The sequence below is a fragment of the Thamnophis elegans genome, chromosome 3 (assembly GCF_009769535.1).
Source record: "Thamnophis elegans isolate rThaEle1 chromosome 3, rThaEle1.pri, whole genome shotgun sequence".
Taxonomy (NCBI): domain Eukaryota; kingdom Metazoa; phylum Chordata; class Lepidosauria; order Squamata; family Colubridae; genus Thamnophis; species Thamnophis elegans.
Window position 1 is genome coordinate 105,150,202 of NC_045543.1, and position 26,364 is coordinate 105,176,565.

General features: G+C 38.1%; 1 protein-coding gene across 2 annotated transcripts in view; it reads left to right on the top strand.

The window, feature by feature from the left end:
• The window catches only part of ELL2 (elongation factor for RNA polymerase II 2), a 39,688-nt gene extending 31,435 nt beyond the window's left edge, over window positions 1–8,253 (top strand). For both annotated transcript variants that reach the window (XM_032214789.1, XM_032214788.1), the window contains 4 exons: window positions 2,724–2,790; window positions 4,025–4,196; window positions 5,638–5,682; window positions 6,836–8,253. In XM_032214789.1, coding sequence (XP_032070680.1) covers window positions 2,724–2,790; window positions 4,025–4,196; window positions 5,638–5,682; window positions 6,836–6,952 — 401 coding nt within the window. In that variant the 3' untranslated portion in view covers window positions 6,953–8,253. The remainder of the gene's footprint in view (window positions 1–2,723; window positions 2,791–4,024; window positions 4,197–5,637; window positions 5,683–6,835) is intronic.
• The last annotated feature ends 18,111 nt before the right edge of the window (window positions 8,254–26,364 follow it).

Consider the following 26,364-nt stretch of genomic DNA (forward strand, 5'->3'; position numbering starts at 1 on the left):
AATGACCCCTCATGTTGTCCAGTTTCAACATAAATTTGAAGTACCTTTATGAATTCTAGACATTTTTCTGAATGATAAATAATTTTATAAATGGTCATACATCATTTTATAAAAATGGTCTTTTAAATTATAATGTAAATTTCAATCCTTTTAACCACATACAGTATATTCCCACTTTTCCATCACTAAATAATATTCAAAGTTCGTAGTCCATTTTCTCATGCATTCTGTTTCAAATTTCAATAAAAATTTATACATTTTAGCAAGTTCATACTGATCATTTATACATAGTTCACTTTCAAATTCTGTCTTCTGCTCACTTTTATATGTCTTATTATTTACCTTAACTCTTAACTATGCACACAAAAACCAATACAAACTAAATCCCTGTGCAGTCAATTGATCTCTTAATTTCATTTTATATTCTCCATGTTCCTGTTCTAATCATTCTCAATAGGCTAACCATTTTTGTTTACTTACTGTTTCTTTCTTATAAAATGCTTCTTGTGTTGAGGCCCATAAAAATATTTTCAGGCATGGCCTGGATTTACGTCAATTCCATATTTTCAATATGGCACTGCTTATATAATTATTCTTAAACTTTGCATTAACCTTAACTTTATTGTACCATAGAAATCCATGTTATCCAAACCTCAAATCATGCATTTCTAATTCTAAGCTCCTTTTATTTCTCAGCAAAGGAGAGGAGCAATATTAACCAGTAAACACATCCCCTATTCAGTAGTTTACAAGTTTAGTTTAGTTTTGGTGCTTATCTAAAAATAAACATTCACTAGAACCATGCTCCTTCCCAAGAGAATGTGGGAGGAGTTTTGGAATCAGAACACAAAATAAACTTTTTGTCTATTACAGCTCCTAATCAGTGAAGAGGCCTTGAGACAGGCTTGGTTTGGGTTTTTGAGATATCTCTGTGTAACTTGGCAAAATCCAAATTGTAAACTGATTTCTCTGATGTAAACTGGAAACCTGATATATCTTAAAGGCAAAAGTTTGTCTTCACTAACTTGTATTGCTATGGCATGGCTATGACCACATTTAAAGCATAGTTTTAAAATGTTTCTAATAATTTCTAATAAGCCTTTGTTCAAATAAATGTGTAGGGATTACATGATGTTAATGGGTCATATTCTATGGGTCATATTCTATATGACTATGGGTCATATTCTAGAAATGCACATGCATGCATTTTATGGTGGAAAAAGATCAGCCTGGAGAAACCCAAGTGTAAGATTCAGCCATGAGTCATTAAGGGGTGACTTTAGTAAATCATTCTCTTCCAGCCTAATTTACATCACAGGATTGTTGTTCGGGAGTGAAACGGGGGGGGGGATACTCTATATGCCCTTCCTACCTCATAAAAGAAAAGTGGGATATAAATTTAATCAATAAAATTAATAAACACGAGATAAATTAATACCTGGAGCCAGTCCTGCATTCCATTTGGTTGATTTCTTAACACAGGGGTGCCTACTCCCCGGGTTGCAGCCCACTACCAGGCCTGGAGCTGTTCGGAACCAGGCCAAGAAAGTGGCAGGCGAGTGCATGCGCACACCTCCACACTTGTGCAAGCAGTGGGCGCACATGCCCACCACTCCTGTAAATTGAGCTGTGAGTGTGCGCTTGCGTGCCATTTGCACGGAACCATTCCATCCCTGCTGGGCCACAAAGCTGGAAAGATTGGGAACTCTGTCTTAGCATTGCATTATACCAGCTTGGCATTGTAATGTTTTTGCTAAAGATTATATTCTGCTTTTTCAGAAAGACCCAATTGCTAGAAAAAAAAGAGAACAAAGCTAGTTACTTACTAAATTTACTGAATACAAACAACTTCTAGTGACTAAAAATCTTGAATTATGAGCCTTCTCAAAAGGCATTAAATGAAAAGTTATAACAAATAACTTATGAAAATTTATCACTGAATGGATATAATAGGTCTTTTATTAACTGGAACTCCTAATATGGTATCTTAGATAGGTTACGAATGCTTTGATAGTCTCTTGTTTAATAATACAAAATAATACTCCAAGCTATCAAAGATAGCTACAAACATACACTTTTAAAGAAAAAAAACCCAGATCTGCCTTATATAACTTAACAACATAATTGGTGTTTTCTTCTTCCAGTATTTAACATTTCATGATATTGCAGCAAAATTGAAAGTGTTATAAATCTCATTAATACAAGAGATTCTTTACAACCCAAACCATTATTTTAACCATACCACTTTAAAGATTACTGTAATGGATCCATCTTATGTTATGCATTTCCATTTCTCTATATTACTTGTTCTGTGGTAAATTGCATGACAATCTAGCATGTTCAAAGTTTTATGTTACTGGATGAGGGACAAGAATCCACGAAAAGGAAAACACTAAGCGTTCCACTCTTTTTTATTGCAGTTCTGCCGGATGTTTGTGTAAAATTCCAACATATGTCAAATTTTTTGAATAGTTGGGAAGATGCTGTAACTTCTGAGAGGCTTGTCTAGTAGATTAGAATATTGTATGCAGGCTGCCATTATTTCTGCATTTGTATTTTTGCCCCTGGTTATTTAAAATTTTGCCATATAACTTGCAGTATAAATAGTTTAGCAGCGAAAGGTGCTCTTGATTCTCGCTTAAAGCTAATCCGTAAATAGGAGTAGCATCGTAATCAAGTTTGACTTGGAACATTATCAAAATCTGAAACTTCTATTTTTATAGGTGTTAAAAAGACATGTACTGCCACTACAGATCCTTTGTCAACAAGTGAACTACGAGACTACTTTGTGTAAGTGACTAATCTTGGAGAAAGGGGTGGAACAGTAAAAAAAACTATGTTTATGCAGCATTACCTAGATTGATGAACATTTAAAATGTAAGAGTTACCAGGGTTTTTATATCAGAGTTGCATAAAAATGTTGCACAATTATGCAATTTATGTTGTATAGAAAAACAACTTCATATATAAGCCACCTGTCTCAAATACTATTCCAAATTGAAGTGCCTGCTTTTGTTACCACTGGACTTTACAAAATAACTATTCACTAAGGTGTTTGGACAGCTTGCCAAGCAAAAAAAAAATGGCTTCTGATGCTACCACCTTGACACTAGTACAGAATTCTGACATTTTTCCTTCCAATGTATGTCCAGATATTTGTAGTAAATTGCTTTTTCTTAAACAGAAGGAGTTTTCAAAAAGGAAAGTGTAATAAAACTTTTGCAAAAACAATCTTGCATTTATATAACATTTTAAAGCTTGCATAATTCTAATAAAGGTAACATTAATGGCAGCAATGGAAGAGAGATAGATAAAGAGCTAAAAATCACTGGAAGTTTGCTTTTATCCAATACTGACAGATTGTTGCATGCTGCTTTTTTATTTTTTACTATCTAGTTTTTCATCCTTGCAACACTATGCAAGGGAAGTATATTTTCTGAAAATTGGCGTAGGACAAGGTTTTTGTTTGTTAGCATTTCTAAATGGGTTGTACTAATTTGTTATAGATAGATACAGAGAGAGACAAAGGGTCAATTAAAAAAACTGCAGGATTTTAGAGACAGCAGAGCAGCAAGGACTGAAAAAAATTGGCAGCAAAGTGCTTGTCATAATGAGAACTCCAGATAAAGTCCTGAGTGTTCTGATACAGTTGGATAATTTTCCTTTGCTTTAAATAAGTTGGGCTTTTTATTAACTTTGTTTTCAAAGTTGAATCAGTTGTATTAATTCTAGAAAGTATGAAATTTGAACATATATTCATAGAGGGATTAAACAGTTAACTCTCTTTAAATATTCTTGGAACTTTATTTGAATCATCTCAACTATTAGCTTTATTAAATAGCTTTGCATGAAGCCATGAAAAGAATGAGATATATCTGAAGTGTAGAAAATTTAGTTAATAATGATCATGCAATGAGTGTTATGGATTAAGGATTATAAGTGTTTTAGATAAGGTTTTGAAGAATTTCTACAATATTTAGGACCAGGCAATATTATAAAAACATCGTTTTTTTATTTGCAACAGCAAATACATAGCGATTGTCTCATATGAGCAACGTCAAAGTTACAAGGATGATTTTAATGCAGAATATGACGAGTACAGAACTTTGCATGCCAGGATGGAGAGTGTAACTCGGAGATTTATGAAACTAGATGCACAGCGTAAACTACTCTCTCCGGGAACTAAGGAATATCAGGTAAAGGTTGCATTTACAACTGTTAAAACTCTCTTCGTAAAAGTCTACCTCATGGCTGAGATAGTAATACTGGATTATACAAATGTGCAAGTAGTTACGTGCAGTAGTCAGGTGCAAGAAGACATTGAAGCATAGCCAGCCGAACAAATAAGTTTAAAAATAGTTTCTATCCTTGGGCTGTCAGACTCTTAAATACAACCACAATCACTCCACACACATGTGGAAACATATGACTAGTTTCTCTTTTTCTTTTTTTTCCTAATTACTTGCATTGGGATTATTCTTTCTACTATTTATGTTGTTTGTATTTTTTATCATGGATTGCACCAGAGAGGCTAAACCAACTTTCGTTGTATACATGATGCACAATGACAATAAAGGCTATACTAGTCAGGTTATTTTTGCTTCTTTTAAAAGAATCCATCGAGTGGATGAATGAACAAAAGAATGAATGAATGATTCATACAGTAAAACTTTTATAAAAATATTTATTGAAGAATATTCCACTGTTAGTGATTCCTACTATGTAGATTTATTTGTTTTTTGTTTATTATTTATTATGATGATGTAATCTTGCTCAATTCTTTCAAGGCTGCTGCAAAAATGGTATAATTAGATTGGATTGTTTGTTTATTTATTATATTTCTGACAATACCTTTAATAGTCAAAATACTGAATTACAGTGCTGAGTGCAGATGATGAAACAGAACAGAAGTAATTTAGTGCTTAGGAATAGGTCCAAATCGGGTTTTTTTCCATTCTATAAACTGGAAGAGTTAATATTATCGTTTAATTTAATTATTGATTAACAAAAAAGAACTGGATAGCAGAGAAATACAATTAAGAGGAAACTGCCCTATCTAGGTCTGCTTAGCATGATGGTCAGAAAGCTTTATCAAATTTTCTGATATAAAAAATCTCTGTTACAGAAAGGCAGTACTAGTAACACATCTCTCACTGCTAATAAGATTTTTCCTTTTTGTTAGATCATGATAGAAAAAGGAACCAATGAGCGATCTCTCATTTGGATTTTCAGACTCTAGATGTAAAACACTCTAACTTTGAGGGAAGAAGTGACAATTTTTGGTAAAAAGAAGGGAAATGTTTTGCATACATCGTCCTAGGTCTTCATACTGCACATGTTTTATACACTGCCTGCTTGCTTAGTTCAAAGAAACTGTTAATAATTAAAAGTTATGTAATTGTATTGATTCAATTCCCAAAAATGCTTTGCTACACACAGGGGTGTGAAAATAGCATCTGTCTACATACTATCTACTATATTTAAGCAACCACATCCTTCCCCAGGATCATGTGATAGCTGTAAAATCCCAGGAAAAACTTGGATTTTTATGCCCCTATGTACACTTTTATGGAATCAAATTCAAAGTGCTATAGATTTAGCTGAACTTTATAGCCATTGAATTGTTCTTGCTTCTAGGTCCTTCATGAGGAAGTCTTACAAGAATATCGGAAGATTAAACAGGTTGGTGTAATTTCTATTAAAAATGATACACCATATTTTTAAGTTAGCGTTGTTATAGTCTACTTTATATAACTGTATAAATTTAATTTTGTTGGATGTGATTTAAAACTACTTTAAAAAGCATTGGGAAATATATGTATAGGAATGATAAATGTTAAAACACTTGTAACCAAATGACATGCTATATGTGATGATGGGTTTTTTCTGTTTTGTTTTTTGTTTTTTTTCATTGTTGTGGGTATGTGTTGTCTATGTAACAAAAAAAAAATTTAAAAAAATTATATAAAAAGCACTGGGAAATATTTGAAATAGGCAGCTAGAAAAGCTTAGCCAGATTGAGACGCGAGCTCAGTGTAACAGAAGCTATTTTATCCTTTCAGTAAAAGTTGTGGTTTCATGTTATATTGTTTCTTAATCTTTTTGTAAAAAAATTGTGTTGCTCATATTTGTGGGAACTACAAAGGCACAGAGATAAAACCATATAGCAGTTTTTAGGTGCGTCATTTCATTTGAAATTTGACTAAATATACACTGCTTATCCCTTTCTTTAAAGTAAATTTCAGAAAATGCTATTTTTTACTATTTTGAAATTAATGAATTTATCCTATTTCTGTATTTCTTGTTTGATCTGTGAAATATACTAATTATATTTTTAGCTGCCTTGGGAGTATCATATTTTTAGAGTACAAGACACACCAAGATTTTGAAGAGGCAAATTAAAAAAAAAAGTTTTTGCACTCTGCAGATCTCCCCAAAACAGCTGTTTTTTTGCAAAAACAGGCCCCTTTGTTTTGTTTTTTTTAAAAGGGCATGAATATAAGGAGGCTATAAGGAGTGCTGCTGGGGGGCAAAACTGAGCAAAAAACGACCCTTTTTCGCTCATTTCTGCTCTCCCCAGCCCCCAGGAGCACTCTGGAAGACTCCTAAATGCAATGCACGGCCATTTTGATGAAGGGGGCGGGGTTTCAGGAGGCAAAAAATGCTGTATCAGTGTATAAGACGCACCCAGATTTTCAGCCTCTTTTTTGAGGGAAAAAGGTGCGTCTTTTACTCCAAAAAATATGGTATTTATTAAAAACAATAAAGCTATGTAATTTGTTTAAAAGAATGATGTTCTGTCAAAAACTTACTTTATTTTTATTTTCTGTTACAGTCTAGTCCCAACTACCATGAAGAAAAGTACAGATGTGAATATCTTCATAACAAGTTGGCTCATATCAAAAGACTTATAGGAGAATTTGACCAACAACAAGCAGGGTCATGGCACTAGGGCTCTGGACCAGAAGATGTGAATAAACTAAAGATTATTTATTTAAAATTCCATACAGCTTATTCTAAGATTTAAAAATAAGTGAACATTCTCTAAGGCAGGAGCATTAGCAGTCTGAATTTGCTATTTTGTTGTTGGTGAGGATGTTGCTTCTCTGCATAGTTGAAGCTGCTTTTCTCTGGTCCCCTTTTCCTTAATTCTTACTTGTTTATCCATGGAAATCATTTTACCATTGGGTAATGGGGATCCAGACTCTATAGTTCTGAGATTGTACACAGTTTTCAAATGAAAAATTGTAGTTTAAAAAAAAAGCTTTTCAATAACTACAGGTCTATTTTCTGAATTGTTTTCTTCTGAATGCAAAACTATTTGCCTTAAGTGGTACAGCGTTTTAAAATTTGCACAAAATAAAACAAAAATGATACATTGTTCGGGGAGGGTTAAAAGGTGGTATATAACTTTTATATATATATCTATATATATACACCTATCAACAAGAAACACTTATTCCTGTGATTTCAACCCCCACTACAGTGGTTGCCTTACGGTGTTTTCTTATGTACCTAAAATATACTTAATTAATTTTACCATAAGTACACTGCTTCCCTTTGTGTAAAATGGGGAGCATTCTGTGGCCTACTGTGTGTGTGTGCGTGTGTGTGTGTGTGTGTGTGTGTGTGAGAGAGAGAGAGAGAGAGAGAGAGAGAGAGAGACCGAGAGAGAGGAAAGAGAGTTGCATGCATACACAATATGGGGGCTGGAATGGTACATAGGCCAAATGTTCAGGTTGATGTAACTAACAAGTGTTAGTACAGGACAAATTTGTCAGCTTTCTTACCAGAGATGAATTGATACTCTAAAAATAATTCTATAGTTTGGAGCAAAATTATAAAATTAAACATGTAGGTGGCCTATTTATATACTGCTATAAAAGTATTTTTGAAGAGAAATATGCAATGAAGCTATTGCCTACATAAAATGTATATTTAAAGATTTTTTTTCCTGAGGATCAGGATATAACAAAGATGTATTTAACTACAAAATACTGTGATCATCAAACAGCACAAACTTTCATTTCATGGTGTTAATTGGTTTAATTTAATTAAACCATTTTATCATGTGGGAACATAAGTTATTTGGTCAAAACTTAGACTTATATTTGTCTTTTCTTTTTGTCTTAATATATTTCTTTCAAAGTGCTGCCAATTGAAAAGGGAAGCATTATGTTTACAAATCTAATTTTTTTTAATGTTTGCCAAAAATTTTGGTAGTATCTTTAATAAACTTGTCTTCAGCATCAACTCTGTTGTCATGTATTGCTTACTAGAATCTAACTTACAATGGAATCTGAGTTGGTGTATTATTGTCTTACAAAAAAGTTTAGATAATAGTGAGGCAGCGCAATTGTAGCCATTATAGTATCTCAGGTTTGAGAGGAAGGTAGCAGACTTCATAATATGCCAGCTTTGAGTCTGTACCAAATCCTGCAGTGTTTTAGGTACACAGAAGAACTCAGGAAGTGGCACACTCACACAGACATCCAAGCACTGCCTCATTCCCATTCTCTACACTAGAAGATTGTCTGGGAAGGCAGTTGCTCATCTCTGGAAGTTCTGAGCTCCTCTACCTGTCTTTTCCATCCCCCTTAACTCAGTTATTCTGCACCCCCTCTTCCTCTCTGGTGACTCTTTCAAGGCCTGAGGGACCCAGAACTACCTCTTCCTCCTCCGGTCATTGCTCCTAGGCCAGAGAGTCTACACCCTCTTCCTCTGTTGACCCTGGCTTCATCTCCTCCTCAGAACTGGGCTTTGATGGGACCATGACACCCACTGGAACAGTGCTTTATACCTAGTGTCCTAAAATGCCACTCTAGACACTTCTAGAACAATAGTCAAAATATCCTCAGCCAATGGACCCAGAATGGAAAATGGCAATCATGCAGCAATTCATTATACATTTGCTTGAAACATGCTATTTTATTTCAGTTATGTTTTGCATAAATGCAGTTATTTTTGCATAAATGATATATATTTGCATAAACGATCAGATCTCTTTTTTTAACAGTGGTATATAATAAGGCCGTAGAATGTTTTGTTTTGATTTGATTTAGCTGAGGTATTTTAAAAGACATGAAAATACAATGAGAATTTACCGTATATACAGTCATTGAGGCTGCTACATTTGCTTCTAGGATTGCATTGCTTGCTATTGAAAGCTCCCTACCACAGCTGCATTGTTGAGGGGGAAAAGCACAGTGCTTTCATGACTTGCTGACACAAGCCATGTTTGTTCACCTGCACTTTCAAAATATATCATCCAAATGAAATCTAAAGCATTGCACAGTCCTAGCATTTATACAGGAAGGAGAATGTGATTTATCACTTGCTCTTTACTCATCAGATAATATTACCTTTGTCTCTTGCTATTTCCATCCCAAATCCTAAATGTTGCACATACAAATCGTGTTGCTTCATGTATACTGTTACATTAATCCTATGAAACTATATCTGTCTGCTTCATAATGAAAATATTATACTGGGTACTTACCGTATGGGAAAGATCAATAATTTAGTTACTCATTTTAATGGTTAACAAGGAAGAATTTTAAAACTCCAGTTGAACTGGCACTTCTAATTCATTTATACAATCAGCTTTGATGTATTGTGGAAATGGTGTATCTTATTACAAAAGAAAACAAAAAAAAATTCATAATAAGGTAACTTTCCTGTGTGTCCCTGTCAGCTAGATTCCCTTTCTGGACAACTCAGCAAAACAGAAAAACACATTATGAAATCAGTGAAAAGGTGTATCACATTGTTCACATTGTTTAACTCATCTTATTTGAAAGCAAAGCTTTGTTCCACAGAGATTGTTTTTTTCTCTTCTGCCTTGGTAGGATCACAACTAGAATATTACATCCAGATCTAGGCACTGTATTTTAGAAAGGATATTGACAAATTGGAGCATCTCCAGAGAAAAGAACCAAGATAATCAGAGGTTTAGAAGAAAAGTATGAATTTAGTCTGAAGAAAAGAAGACCACAGGGAGACGTGATATCTGTCTTCATAAATCCAAAGGATTTTCGTGTTATAGACAGGACAGACTTGCTCTGCATTGTTCCAGGAATGTAGACAAGAAAAAAATGATTTTAAATTATAAGGCAGGAGATGTTGAGGGACATCAGGAAGAGTTTCCAACCATAATAGCTATTTAACAGTGGAGCAGACTGTCTCACAAAGTGGTTGACTGTCTTGTGCTGAAAATACTTTAACTAAGACTGGATAGCCAATGACAGAGAAACTGTAGTGTTGCATTCTTGCCCTGGGCAGGAGATTGATCTTTCATGATCTCCTAAGATACTTTCCAAGCTTTACATTCTAGAATTCTCTAGCACAAGATAAGATATAGTTCCTTTAGAGCAGGGCTGTCAAACTCCCGGCCTATAGGCCAAATGCATCACATGCTGGCCATGCCCACACCCTGTTCAAGGGGGGGGAGTCCTGATATGTCACATGACCCCCGCCATGACGATGTGAGTTTGACCCCCCTGCTTTAGAGAATTTTAATCAAGAGCTATATTTATATCCCACCACAAAATATCCAAAATATTTTAGAAACAAATTCTAAAGTGTTCTATATTACTGTGTTTCCCTGAAAATAAGACAGGGTCTTACTTTCTTTTGATCCCTGAAATAAGCACTTCGCCTTATTTTCAGGTTTTTTGAGGTGCAGGAAGCGGCGAGCGTGGTCACCTCATGGCTGCTGTGTTGCAATATTTTTGGGGAGGACTTATTTTCAGGGGAGGGATTATTTTAGTACATGCACTCAAAAGCCCGATTGGGCTTATTAAAGTTTTAACAGAGTTCAATGTACTTTGCAATTTAAAACAAGGTTAACTAGGCTTTAGGAACAAACAAAACAAAACATAAGGTAAAAGTGCCATAAAATTGCACCAATATTTGAATGCCTGTTACCCACATACAGCTAATGATGACCAGAACTGACTGTAGAAACAGGGCTATTCGGGAATGATAGTCTTCTCCTGAGAAGACTATTTTATCTGAGCAGAGGACTATTCCCAATGTGCTTTTCCAAGCAATGTAACTTGACACTTCTTTACTACCTGCCCTTTGAATTCAGCAGCATCATTGCTTCCTTCCAATTGTGGAGGCAACAGTGTATTATGTCAGGCTCAGAGTCTTTGCCCCTAGACCAGTGATGGCGGACCTTTTTTGGCTCACGTGTCAAAAGCAGGGGGGTCATGTGCAGGCTTGCCACACCCATAATGCTATGTGCACGTCTCCAGCATGCATGGACGCATGACCAATGCTTCCCCCCCATTTTTGGCATGGTTTTTTCGCCCTCCCCAGGCTTCAGATGCTTTATGGGAGCCTGGGGGTGGCGAAAATAGCCTCACCCATCCCCCCCCCCCCGGAGTGTGAAAAACCGGCCTTACAGCCAAACCAGAAGTTCAGGAATGGACTTCCGGTTTGCTAGTAGAGTCATTTTTTGCCTTCAGGAAAGCCTCCTGATAGCTCCGGGAGGCTAAAACTGGCCCACCAGTTTGCTTGTGGGGTCAGTTTTTGCCCTCTGGAGCCTTCAGGGAAGCCTCCTGAAGGCTCTGGAGGGCTAAAACTGGCCCTTAGAGCAAACTGGAAGTACGTTCCTGAACTACCGGTTTGCTCATAGGGCCGGTTTTTTGCGCTCCAGAGGCTTGAAGCCTCCGGAGGATGAAAAATGGCCTCAAAAGATGGCTGAAGTCAGCTGGCCAGTGTGCGCATGTGCGCTGGCCAGCTGACAGGGCAAGCCTCGCGTGCCCTGACAAATGACTCCGCATGCCACAGGTGGCACACTTGCCATAGGTTCGCCATTACAGCCCTAGACTGAAGAACCAACGAAATTAGTTCTATTATGATTTTTTTTGCAGCCCTCTCTCCAGCCTTGTTCCCACTCAGAAAGGAAACATCTGGGCCCAGGAGAATGGTGAAGTCAATAGCCAAGTAAAGGTCTTAACTGGACCTACCTAAGACTACTTTGCTAATATAGGTAGTCCTCAACTTATGACCACAATTGAGCCTGAAATTTATGTTGTTAAGTGAGAAATTTGTTAAGTGAGTTTTGCGCCATTTTATGACTTTTCTTTCAACACATGATCCTGGGAGACTGCAACCCTCATAAATATGAGTCAATTGCCAAGCATCTGAATTTTATTCACATGACCATGGGGATGCTGTAGCAGTCATAGAAAAATAGTCATAAGTCACTTTTTTCAGTGCTGTTGTAATGTCAAACGGTCCCTAAGTGAATTGTTGTAAGTCGAGGACTACCTATAATACCAACAATAATTGAGATTCATCATGACCATGCATTGTTTTAGGCTGGATTTTGTTCTTTTTTAGTGATGTAAGTAAGTTTAAATATTTTCCTCCTATCCAGCCCTCTCCAAATCTAGCACTGCCAGGAGAAAATAAGAAAACAGAGTCATTTTTTCCACTTTTACTGGTGATTTTTTTTCTCTGAACAATTTCTACAAATGAGATTAAATCAGCACCTATACCCGGCCTATATTTTGAAGTGTGGTTGTCCTGTTTCCCTTAGTTAACCTTCTCAACCATAGGATTTTACAACAAAATCAGAGAAAGGAACACAAGAAATCCTACATATTCAGGGATGTTATGCCAGGAATCATAGTTTGCTGCTTAGTCAAATGGTGAAATATTGTGACTCTAAAAGCTATCTATTGCGAGGTGATATTAAAATGTTTCAGCAGTGATGCTGCCTGTAATGAATTGCACAAATTTTTAGTCTTAGCATTTTGAATACTCACAGCACAAAGTGGAAAGTGAACATTAGAACACATTCCTATATTTCATGGTAGTAAGGAAGCAACTGCCTTGTTCAGAACAAAAGTCAAATAAAGAGATTGTGCCAAATTACAGTATTTGGAAAAGCACAGGGCTCTTTTCTTCAGTGGATTAAAAAAAAGGCAAATCAATCAATCAATGGGTGTTCAGATTGCTGACCCAATAATTTCTCTGCAGAGAACATGCACACACAAACAGCAGATACACTTGCAGAATTCTCTGATTAAAAAGGCACTGGTAGAATTTTGCTACGAAAAATTCCAGTCCAAGCTGGAAGATATTTCACTTCCAAAAAAAAAAATTGGAAACATGTTTGAAAAGCTAGGTGCATTTTACGTTGTTTGTAGCATTGACAGATTGGTATGATTTCTAGATTATCACGCTCATCAGTTTTTTAGGAATAACAGGGTACAAATAACATGCTGATAAATACCATTTTTAAAAATGCCACACTTCTTCAATGTAAAACCGGAATGACACAGTATGTAAAGTTTGCTTCCTTTATAAAAATATGATTTTTTCTCTCCTGTAATTGCTGTCCCATAGCTTGATTTGTATGTTGCCTGCTTCCAATTCAATCTTATTCACAGTACATTTTTGCATTGATTGATTTTGCATCCACAATATTAGTGTTTTGTACAGTAAAGTGGAATCATACAAGATTCCATATAACAGTATTTGTGAAGCATAAATTCCAGAGAGATTTTACCCACTGTAGCAATGGTGCTGTTTCACAATCTGCTCTTTGTTCACTTTCTTAATGCCTATATATTTATGTCTAGTCTAGTTTAGGCTATGCAAATGAATTTCTTACTGGTGCCTGTTTAACTCTAGCATTGCCATAGGAAAAAAAGTGTAGAAGACTTAATTGTCTTTTCATAAAGCCTGACAATCAGGTCCCTAAACAGCAAAGAACTTGGTGCATACAGTACTACTTACTGATTAATGAAGAACTGACCTCACACAGACAAGCCTACTGGTCATATATAATCTCTTTTTCCACCTAAAAAACCAGTTTGTTAATCTTTAGAACAGAAGGACTTTTGTATTCTTGGAAAGTCTTCTCCAAAAACAGAGGTTTTTTTTCCTATTACATAGTGCTTTCCTGCAATTTCTCACCTGAAAGCTACAACAGTATATGAAATAGGGCAGAAGCTCTTAGAGACAGACAGTGTGGCTGGCTTGACTAGAGATGAAGCATAACTTCAGACATCTTCCTGAATTTCCTTAGTTGCATTTCACAGTCACGTTAATTGCACTGTGTAATTGCTTTAATTGCATTGATGTTTTCTGTCTTTCAAAATGAGCGTCAGAGATGGATGATAGAAATAAAGCAAAGGAAGGAAAATTTCAGTTTTATACATATATATTCCCTTTACCTTCATGATGCAAATGATTTCAATGTCTCTAATAACAGCAGCCTCTATAGCAAGGTACTAACCTTGTACTAAGTGGTAGACATACGTACATTAAAATCAAGATACCGTCGACCTGCAGGCTTATGGTTTAAGGGCCCATGCATACATACAGACAAATTGATGGAGAAAGAAGGGAAGAAATTAAGTAGGACACAAGCTTTTAATTCTAACTTGGCTTAACTTGGTTTAGGTGAAACTTGGCTTAATGCCACTAGCTGTGAGAAGTATTTTAGAGTCCTAGTGACAATCATTTAGACATGAATCATCAGTATGCGGTGGCAGCAGCCAAAAAAGCCAATGCAATTCTAGGCTGCATTAATAGAAGGATAGAATCAAAATAATGTGACATTCGATTACTACTTTGCAAAGCCTTATTAAGACCATATTTTGAATACTGCATCCAATTCTGCTCACCACAATATAAAAAAAGATGTTGAGTCTCTGGAAAAAGTGCAGAGAAGAGCAACAAAAATGATTAGGCAGCTAGAGGCTAAAACTGGTTTCCAAACTTTTTCAGTCCACTGCCTCCCTGGTGCTACAAACTGATCCTCAGTGCCCCCCACCCAGTGGTAGAATTCAATTTTTTTATGACTGGTTCTGTGGGCGTGGCTTGGTGGGCATGGCTGGGGGAGTCATGTGACTGGGTGGTTTGCACGACGGAAGGAAGATAGTAACAGTAAAATTCAAAACTGTAACAATTAATTGCACATTTATTCAAAATCCAATTTAAAAACCTTTGTAGTTAATGTTAATTCAACAAAATTGTTGAACATGATCCAATGATACCAGGTTTTCAAAATCTGATAGTCATTTATCAAGAACCTTAGTAACTAGTAAGTTAGTAAACTTAGTAAAATTTAGTAACTACTTCACTGTTCAGTAAATTCTTAATGTGATGGATGGGCTTGATGAAGGGATACCAGTTTCTCAATGTCTGGTTTTAAGTCACTTAGCAGGAGTCTTAAATCACCACATTCAGTAATCTGGAGTCAATTTCTTTGCTTGGAGAGAAGTTGGATGACCACACTGAAGCCACGTTCCACCAAATATGATGTTGGAAATGCAACAAGGAGCTTCTTAACCACTGTCCATAGTGCAGGATAGCAATCAGAAATTTCTTTCTGTAATCAAAACTCTTGGTATGGTTTCTTGAACTTTGGCTTCAGCTCAATGTCACCAACATTTGCTTGAATTATTTGATAAGATTATTGCATGGTACCTAGGGATTCCCAATATGGAAAGTGAGAATGGGAACATTTTAACAAATCTATATGTTCTTGGGTTCTAATTTTCACTAAAGAACTAGGGGGATGGAAATGGAAATATAGACAATGGAGTCCAATCCCCTTCCTCAACAGTTTGTAAGCAAGAATAACTCTAGCAATATGTAGACTTTTACCTCTTTGGGGAATCATTTTCTTTTTTTAATTATTATTATTATGATTTTTTTTATTTGTCCCAATACAACTCATGCAAAGGGTCATCCACAACTACATTACATTTTCCACACTCATATTTGTGATTCCTTATAACTTCTTTAAGCTAAACATTTTTAGTACAAATCAACGCATTGACATATATTACTAATGCAGTTTCCTATCTCTTCCATTGACTTAATTAACACCTTATGTATTGAATACAAGTATATCAAGTATTGGTTAAACATGACTTGAAAAACATCTAATTCAAATGTATAAGCTGTGAATTTATTATATAATCACAGGCAAACATTGCACTTATGCCTAAGTCCTCTACCCACGCACATTATAAGACAAATAAAACTATCTTAGCTGGTTGTTGTAAATATTACTCTGCTAATTCAACAAGAAATGCTACTGCATGAATCAGTATTTTGCAATTTTCTTTCCAAATTAATTCAAAATGTATATCCAAATTTTCCTCTATTTTTTCCCCAAGCACTAGGGAGGATTATATTCAGAACCAGACACTTTTGCGCTCTCTCTCTCTCTCTCTCTCTCTGTGTGTGTGTATGCGCGCTTCTGATTTCTAGAAAGAATTTCATCTGTTTTTCAAATTTTGGTCCCTTACAGGGGTGGGTTTCTCGCCCCGTTCCAACCGGTTCAGTTGGAACGGGGCCGGCGGCGTCCTCGTGCACGCGCGCAGTGCCCGCATGCGTACTAGCGTCTGTGCGATGCTCCAGCTGCTCCTGGAGGATCACGCAGGCACTGTATGCGTCCTGCGCATGCGTGGAAGCGCAGAACTCGTCAAAACCGGGTAAGGAGCACGGGTGGGCCCTTTGCCGTTCCCGGAAGTTACTTACTTCCGGGTTTGCTGACCAACCGGTTCGCGGGGACCCACCCCTGGTCTCTTAGGATTCAGCAACCTTGCAAGGATCCCAGGCTCACTTATAGCGCAAGGTTGCATGGCGGCCTGCAAGCATGGACATGGGGGTAGGGACGGCGGTGGGAGCTTATCTCCTAGGCACTGGCCACACCACGCAAATTACCACCTGTCACCCCGGGGAGGGGAGGTCTGGCCACCAGCAAAGGGCTTCCACCGAGGTACCCCATGCAGGCAAAATAGCAAGCTAGCGAAGGAGGATCTGCAGGGCACTGAGGCTCCTTCGCCTTCCTTCGCTCCCACTTTGTCTTGATGAAGTCGCTGCAGCTGCCGGGCGCGGACGGATGGAGGTAGCCAGAGGGGCCCAAGTGGGCGAGTGGGTGAGCGATGGAGGATCAGGCTTGCTCGCCCACCCGCCCGGACTGCCCCGCCGCTCTGGCTACCTCCATCCGCCCACATCCGGCAGCTGCGGCAACCTCATCAAGACAAAATGGGAGCGAAGGGAGGTGAAGGGGCCTCCCTTTGATCACTCGCTCCCCCTGCCCATCCACACTATGCTAGCCCTGCCCACCGCTCACTGATTGGCTGGCTCACCAATCGTCCCGCCTGCCTCTAAGAGCCCTATCTATAGAAAGCCAAGCAGAAAAAAGGTAACTGGGTTTAGATAGGGCTCTTAGAGGCGGGCAGGGTGATTGGTGAGTCAGCCAATCAGTGAGCGGTGGGCAGGGCTAGCATAGTGCGGACGGGCGAGGGGAGCGAGTGATCAAGCAGCTTCCGGGTGGGCGGGCGTGAGTGAGTGAACTGGTTCTAAATGGCTTGCTAGAGGGGGCTACCTCCAGCACTCCTCTGCTGCCCCCCTTGCCTCTTAGCACCCCCCTAAGCCATCCCACCCACCCCCCAGGGGGCGGTACCACCCACTTTGGGAACCACTGGGCTAAAACATACAAAGAACTGTTATAGCTGGTCTGTCTAGTCTAATGAAAAGAGGGACTAGGAGTGACATAATAGTACTGTTCCAATATTTTAGGGGCTCCTACAAAGACAAGGGGTCAAACTATTTTATAAAGCACCAAAAGGCAAGACAGGAAACAATGGTTGGAAATTAACCAAGGTGGGAAACAATCTACAACTAAAGAGAAATTTCCTAATGGTGACAGCAATCAACCAATGGAATAGCTTGCCTTCAGAACTTGTGGGTGCTTCATCACTGGAGACTTTCAAAAAGATTGGACAATCATTTGTCTGAAATGGTACAGGGTCTCCTGCTCAAGCAGGAGGAACTAGAAGGCCTCCGAGGTCTCTTCCAACTCTATTATTCTATGTTCTAATTATGGAGAAGCAACTGGGATACTATATCAAACCCTCACCCTCTCCTTTCCTCCCTCCATTCTCCTAATTTCACCCTGGTTTTCAACATGAGTAACTAAAGAGAAAGACTCTATGTACATTCATCTGAAAATAATTGTAACCCATGTAATTAGGAATGCAGGAAATGCATTCAGTTATATAAATAAGCATTAATAATCAAAAGTGCTATAGTCCAAATCAGGCTTAATATATCTTCCTAATAACAGCCCCATATAGCTAATAACTGAATAAGTAATGAAGGAACATTAGTCTGGTTTCTTCATTTAGGACCAACTGCCCGAAGTAGGGCAGCAACTTGCCAGGCACACAACCCTCAGGCAGAGAAGAAATGGCTCCATGCTGGGCAGCTGAAGGGCAGGTGTGCCCATCGCCCCACATTGTGGTGTCATCAATCCATGGGCCCAGAGCTGTTTCTTCTCAGCTTAAGGGAGGACATGAAGGGCACGGCAAGATCAAAAAGCTGCTGCCCTACTTTCCTGCTGCTGCTGTGTGTAAGTAAGATATTTTCAATTGGTCTGAGCACCAACCTGGACAACCTGGAACTACGCCGCCTTTGGTCTGACCTAAGCATAGTACACAAAATTGTCTGCCACAATGTCCTGCCTGTCAACAACTACTTCAGCTTCAACCTCAATAATACAAGGGCAACCAATAGATACAAACTCAAGGTTAACAGCTTCAAACTCAGTTGCAGAAAATATGACTTCAGCAACAGAGTGGTCAATGCCTGGAATGCTCTACCCGACTCCGTTGTTACATCCTCAAACCCCCACAACTTCAACCTTAAACTGTCTACCGTGGACCTCACCCCATTCTTAAGAAGTCCGTAAAGGGGGCGTATATGAGCGCACCAGAGTGCCTACCATCCCTGTCCTACTGTCCCCATTTATTTGTACTCATTTCCTTTGTTCATATCCATGTTTATAGTTATACCTGTTATCTTTTACATGTTTGACTAAATAAATAAATGAATAAATGAATAAATAAATAAATAAATAAATAAATAAATAAATAAATAAATAAATAAATAAAGTGAGGCAGTGCTCTGTTTTCCCTTCCTCCTGCTGTCTTTCATTCTATTTAGTCCTCACTTCACTTCTTACACCCTCTAAAATAGGTAAGAAGCGATGCTCCATTGGGGGAGGGTGGAAGGAAGTTGTTACCATAAGAGAGGCATATGGTTATCAAGTTCTCCAGAGTTTAATTTAGCTCTCTAAAGATGCACATTTGCAGTTCTGTTTTCTCTGGGTCTGCCAGGGGACAGGTTGGCAATTTTTTTAAAAAAGCAACGTTTAACTTTTCAATTGCTTTCATGTAGCTTTCTTTAAAAAAAATATCTTTAGCCATCAGGGAACTTACTCAACCTACATACTTTTGGCAATATAGTGTATCTCCACTGTGACATATTTCATGAACCAAGGGCGTTTTTGGTCCATTCTTCTTCATTTGTAAATAATGCAGGCTTTCATTTCAAACTCATTGCAAACAAATCTTTTTTTATAAAATAAATATGAGGTTAGTCATTAGTGGGATGTGGGCAGGATCTACTATACATATTTACATGGCAAACACTGTACTGTACATTTAATTGAATTTTAGGCCAATAGCTCATTCATCCTACCCAAATAACTTGCAGGCAAATATTAAAAACTTCCAACCCAATATTTTTTTTAATGAATTACACTTTCAAATCCTGATAAGATTCAGGGGGGAACCAATTTAGAGCCCAGTTTAAACTATAGTTTAGGCTCAAGAAACCTGAAACCCTTGTGTTTTCCCATTAAATATAACTGGACAACACTGTGGGAAAATTATTCTTTTTTTTATGTGACGGAATGTATTCATTCAGTTAAATTACATACTACTAATGGTCTAAGAAAAACCAATACAGAAAGGGAAACAACCTTGAAATGCTGCAATGCTGATGAAGCCTAGGAAAAAAACACTGTTGGTAATGGAAAAAAATAAAAAGATTGACACATGAAATATATGAAATCTGAACCATATCTAGATGGAATGATTGGAGGTGCTAGAAAATTGAAAATAAAATTTCAAAACATTGGAAAGAATGGATAGAATTGAACTAAAATGTTTCTGAAAGTCAGATGTGACTTAATCAGATGAAGAGATGGGAACAAAATTATTTTTTGCCCTAAAGAAGTCATATTATCACAGCTCTAAAAATCACTTTAAAATCGGAATGGCTGGATATTAAACGAAAGCCACCGAGACTACTTTATGGTTTAATACAAAACATGAACCGCATCTTACAATAAATTATAATAATCTCATTAAATAATTAAGGACTCCAAGTCCACCCAGTATTGTGGTTGAATTAATAACTGAAGCTGGTAAAGGCATATAGCTGGTATTGCCACCACCATATTTTATTGGATAAAATATAGTGCTTTTGCATCTACTTCTAATTGTGCTTTCAGTTCTGTTGGATATGCTTAGGTCTACGACAATGTCATTGGCATCCACTATTTCCTAGATCCTGTCTGAAGCTTCAGGAGAATAAAAATGCCAGTATTTTGTGAGATATGATACTCCTGCTTGTCTAGGTATTTGTCTCGCTACACTGTTGTTTATCATGTGTTCTGTTGGCTGGCATGGTAATTCTTCCTCAAATGCTACATCCTTACAAACATGCTTGCCTAACCCTAACCTTAATCTTAACCCTAACCCTAACCCTAACCCTAACCCTTTCCCTAAAGGACTGGACAAAACAGCTCAAAATTACTTCAATCCTAAAATAATGCTTACCAGTGTAGTAGAACTGTAAATTGATTTGCTGGTCAGGATTATGAGGGTGCCCCTCCCATTGGCTTCTTATCAACACCAATTTGTATTTTTGAATCTGCATCGTCCAGAAGGAGAAGCAATCTTTCTTGGTTCTCCACCTCTTCTCTTATCGTCATAGAAAATGCTAACTGGAGATTAGCTCAAAGTCACTTGGTGAATTCCATGACTGGATTTGAACCTATCACAAATAAAATCAAGTTCATTTTTTAACTGTGAATTCTTATGCACTTGACACTGTCCCTTCCATACCAAAGAAAATTATTGGCAGCCTTGGAAGAATGAGGGGGTCCAAATAAATGCAAGGAGCTGGGAACCCCTCAAAATAACAAAATAATCCTACAGAGAACAAGAATAAACAGTCGCAAATTAAAAATATGTATTTATCATTTGATTTCCTGTGATTGACAGGACCTTTAAGGGGAGGTGGCCTTTCTAAGGCAACTGATGGGAGGTTGACAGCTATTGTATAAGCAGCTGAACTGTTCACCCTTTTGCAAAAAAGGGGGGTCTTTAAGGAATTCATCCTGTTTAAAGCAAGACCCCAAGCTTAGTAGATAAGCAATGCTGGTTGAAAGAATTAAAACTGAGGGGGTCAAAATGGAAGAAGTTTCCAGGAATAAAACAGGACTGATTAAGCAGATAGTAGACACCCTGCACTGTGACAAGTTGTGACAAGAGCCATATGTTTCATTGATTCTCTTTTACTGCTTTTCTGTGTCCCTGGGTTGCCTATATAAAGGTGAAAATCAGGTTGGCAGAATGTTTCTACACATAAGAAATTAATCAATGCAGCAGTATCATAAGCCCTTTTAATTAGGTACTTCTAACTCCTGGTCATATAAGCCAGCTATTTTTTGTTGTTGTTGTTCATCTTCTTAAGTGGGAGGGAATCCTGAAGACTGCTGACTCATGAAATGTTCCAGTAGTCATTTGAGAAGCCCTGGTGCCAAGCAAGTCTGATCATGATGAAGGTAATAGGAAATGTTTTAGCAATAACTGAGTGTTAGAAGATTAGAAGTGTTAGAAAATTCAGGTGTACATTTTAGGACTATTTAAACATAGTAATTGGAGAATTACAGGCAGTATAAAGAAACTTCTCTGCTTACTGAATGGGATCAGCATAACCTCAGGACATCTGTTATTTATCACGCACATGGATTGTCTATTATAATATATATACTGCTTTCACTGATCATTATGTTATACTGCACTCCACAAACTAATAAAAGGAATTTAAAAAATAGGGTTTCAACAATCTTAATTCTGCTTGTATTAACTGCTGTTATAGAACCCATTTACTAGAACCATGATGGCGAACCTATGGCATGGGTGCCACAGGCAATGTTCCCTCTAATTTTTTTTCCGTGTGTGCTGAAAAGTATAGTGTTCGAGCAGCACATTTTCATGCCTGAGCACCTGAATTTTTTTTAGCCATAATTGCCATCAGAGCAGATGTTTGGAGGGGGGCAAGGAGGAAAAGGGTCCCCTCCCTCTCCCTCAGACCCCCAGGAAGGAAGGGAGGGGAGGGGGAGGGAAAGGAAAGAAAATGAGAAACAAGAAAAGGAAAGGAAAAATGAAAGGAAATAGAAAAGAAGGAAAGGAAAAAGGAAAGGAAATGGGAAAGAAAGAAAGAAAGGAAAAAGGAAAGGAAAGGAGAAAGGAAAGGAAAAGAGAAAGGAAATAGAAAAGAAGGAAAGGAAAAAGGAAAGGAAATGGGAAAGAAGAAAGGAAAGGAAAAGAGAAAGGAAAAGAAAAAGAAAAGGTAATGGAAAAGAAGGAAAGGAAAAGAAGGAAAGGAAAAGAGAAAGGAAAGGAAAAAGGAAAGGAGAAAGAAAAGGAAATGGAAAAGAAGGAAAGGAAAAGGAAAAGAAGGAAAGGAAAAGAGAAAGGAAAGGAAAAAGGAAAGGAGAAAGAAAAGGAAATGGAAAAGAAGGGAAGGAAAAGGAAAAGAAGGAAAGGAAAGGAGAAAGGAAAGGAAAAAGGAAAAGAAGGAAAGGAAAAGAGAAAGGAAAGGAAAAAGGAAAGGTAAGGAAAAAGGAAAGGAAAGAAAAAGAGAAAGGAAATGGAAAAAAAAGGAAAGGAAAAGGAAAAGAAGGAAAGGAAAAGAGAAAGGAAAGGAAAAAGGAAAGGAAAGGAGAAAGAAAAGGAAATGGAAAAGAAGGAAAGGCAAAGAGAAAGAAAAGGAAAAAGAAAGGAAGTTAGAAGAAGGACAGAAAGGAAAAGGAAAGAGTGGAAAGGATTGGTACTGCTCAAAAATCAAGTCTCAAGATCCCGTGGACCGCTTTGGCTCAGGCAGTCCAATCCCATGCTGCTCCCCTCTCTCCCCAAAGCGAAGGGATCGCAGAAAAAATGCTGAGCTCAGAACGGGGCTTCAGATGAGACAATGCCTGAGAAACCCCGGATGTGCAGAGAAATGCAGGCTACAACCAGCAAATCCCATTTTCCCAGGAACTGACGAAGCCCCAGAGGACCAATAGGAATTCTCCCTTCTGCAGTGTCATCGGTCTCCGGGCAGAGTCTTCCTTGATTTCACCAATCAGAAATCAGAGTTCAGAAGAGAGGGAAGGGGGATATTTTCAGTCACATGTAAAGACATTAAAAAACACTGCGCTGCAGTTTGAAACTTGTGCACGGTGTTTCTTTGTTACCTGCGCGGCCGCTCACGCACACAGCTTAGAGGGAACGCTGGCCACAGGCGGCAGGCAGAGGCTTCTCTGCAAGCATATGAGCCGTCATACCAGCTCAGTTCCGCAGTGCACGCACGCACGCCTCCCACTGGCCAGCTGGTTTTCAGGTTCCTGCTGCACGGGGGCCAAAGGGCATGCAAGAGATGTGCATGCATGTATGGGGGCAGGGGGCACATGTGAGGGGTCATGCATGCATGCACAGGGATGGGGTGTGTGCAGGGGGCTGCATGCGTATGCACAGGGCAGGGCACTTGTACAGGGATCACACAAGCATGCATGGGGGCGCATTGTGTTATAGGTGAGCATACGCATGCTTTCAGCGCTCTGTGCCGAAAAGGTTATCCATCATTGTACTAGAAGATAACCTCCTGATATTGCATGCTGTTACTATGTGGAACCTGTTTCCCCATAGCTGCCATAGCTATTCCCCAAAAAAGGCCAAAGCAACATTAGGACCAGAGAAAATATGGTAGAGGATTGGGATGTGAGCTTATGCTGTTTTGTCTATTGGGCAAGACCTACAAAAAGCAGGCCTGTATCCATCCCATGTTTAAAAGTAATGTGATGTAAACCACAGCTGTTTGCAAACAGCCATGATTTATAGGCTAGTACAATGTGTGAAGTTAGCCAACAGTGGCCTATTCAATAAACCATTGACTGCTGCTTGTGGTGGACACAGGAATTCTAAATGCCATGAAAATAATAAGGATAAGCTGCAATTATGTCACAGGCAGATGCAACATGCATAATTTGTAGCATGATTCATGTGATATCACTTGCTGTACTGGTTACCCCCACCCCTAAGGATCCCTCTGGAATGCAGTGACTTTAAGGCACATACAGTTTGCTCCATTAGACTAGTCTGCCTACTCTGGTATCCTCTTAGATATTTAGATTAAAATTCTCATCATTCTTTCAATCAGCACATTCATTGGCCATCCTATTGGGTCAAATTAGAGTTGTAGCACCACACAACTAAAGAGGATCAGTTTAAAGAAGCCTACCCTAAAGACTGGATACTGCCTGTTGGCAACCATGCAGTCATCACACTTCATTCTTAAATAAGTGATATCTATCTGTCTGTCTGTCTATGTCTGTTGTCTGTCTGTCTGTCTATCTAATATATCTATATCTAGTTAGTATTAAGTCCTGCTGACTGACTGCATAGTCCCTGCGGGGTTGTTGCTGTTTTGGCAATATTTTGGAAGTGCCCCAAAGGTGCTTTTTCAAGAGGCAGCTGGACTTTCTGGTTTTTCTTTGAAGACATTTTGCTTCTCATCCAGAAGCTTCTTCGCCTCAGAGAAACACCAGGAAGTCCAATCGCCTCTTGAAAAAGCACCTCTGTGACAACCAATACCTGGATGACTAAGCATCTCCATAGACATTTTGGGAAGTGGTTTTGCCTTTACCTTCTTCCTAAGGCTGAGCTAGAATGATTTGCCCAGCTGACTTTGTACCTAAGGCGGGACCCTCATGGTCTCCCAGTTTCTAGCCTGGTGCCTTAATCACTAGGCCAAACTGACTCTTTAAACATAAAAAAGTTCTCCATAAAATAAATGTTTGTATATGTATTTTAAAGTTGAATCTCTTATCTGGATTGTGACTGTGATGAATTGTACATACACAGACTGGAGATGTAGAAATTGTGGCTGTACTAAAATTCCCTCCATTCCTCATTATTGCTAGTCCAATTTGAAAATTTAGTGATTTCCAAAGGTTCAAATATGTCTTTGAAATCAAGAAGAGCATCATTCCTAGTTCAGATGAGTAAATTTCCTTCCTCAGCAAACCCAACTTCATATCTTATTTTCTTGTGCTGCTGCTCACCTCCCAGGGTGGAGACCAGTCATTAGAATTAAGCATCAGCTCATTAAAAACAGGGCATTGCTATAAAAGCAAGGAAGCTGATGACAAACAGCACATCATTTATGAAAGCCCAACCTCAGCTTGGTATTCAAACTTGGTGAATCAGGAAATTTCACTGAATGAGTAGGACAACAGAGGATTGCAAAGCCTGTTTGTAATTAGCTACTGGCTTGCATATAGTCTACATCATCCTGGGATATGCACAGGATTGCCACAATTATTATTCATTTCTAATGGTGGTGTCATTGTAGATGATGCTTGATCTCAAATATTGTGATACTGCATCTTTTGTTGTTGTTTTCAGTCCTATGGATTGTAATCTTTGTAAGGTTTGACAAATGCACAGCTTTATTTCACCTTACTCACTCCATCCCATGCAGTAGGAGGAAGTAACTTTTCAAGTGAAACATGAGGCAATGGTAGATAAAATCAGGAACTGATGTCTGAGAAGAAAGAACACTTTTTAAATAGAAAAATATTTAATTTTTAAAAGCACTAATCATGATTCCCCATGTTTTCTGGGAAATTCTGGGAGTTGAAGATCCACACACTTATAGTTGCCTAGCTTGAGAATCACTGCTCTAGAGTAAATCCACCACAATGTTACAGTAATATCAATGATCACGGGTGATTGCAATAGCTGAATCCACAGACTTACAATGCAAATAAGTAAATAATGGTAATATTAGCAAGATTTCTCAAGCTCCTACCATTAAATGAAATTGAAACTATTAACTATATTCTTCTGTTTCTGACTAGCACTGAACTGATTGTTTCTCAAAAAGTTAATTTATTAATTTAATTTAATTTTAAAAAACTATCCCCACAACCACAATAAATACTTTTGAGTCACAATTGCTCTATCAACACACATCCCATTTATATATGTCATATTGTCCCCAATCCTTTCCAACCTGCTTTGCCCTATTTGGCTGGTTCCCTAAAGGCATCCTATTGCATCAGCATGAATAAACTCTCTGGAAAAAATGCTATCTTTCAAAAGCAAATATTGCACACATCATGAAAAGCAAATGTTCAGTAGATGCAATTAAACATAAAGAGATTTTGCAATTGTTGTTCAAAACTGACACAGAGGTTGACAC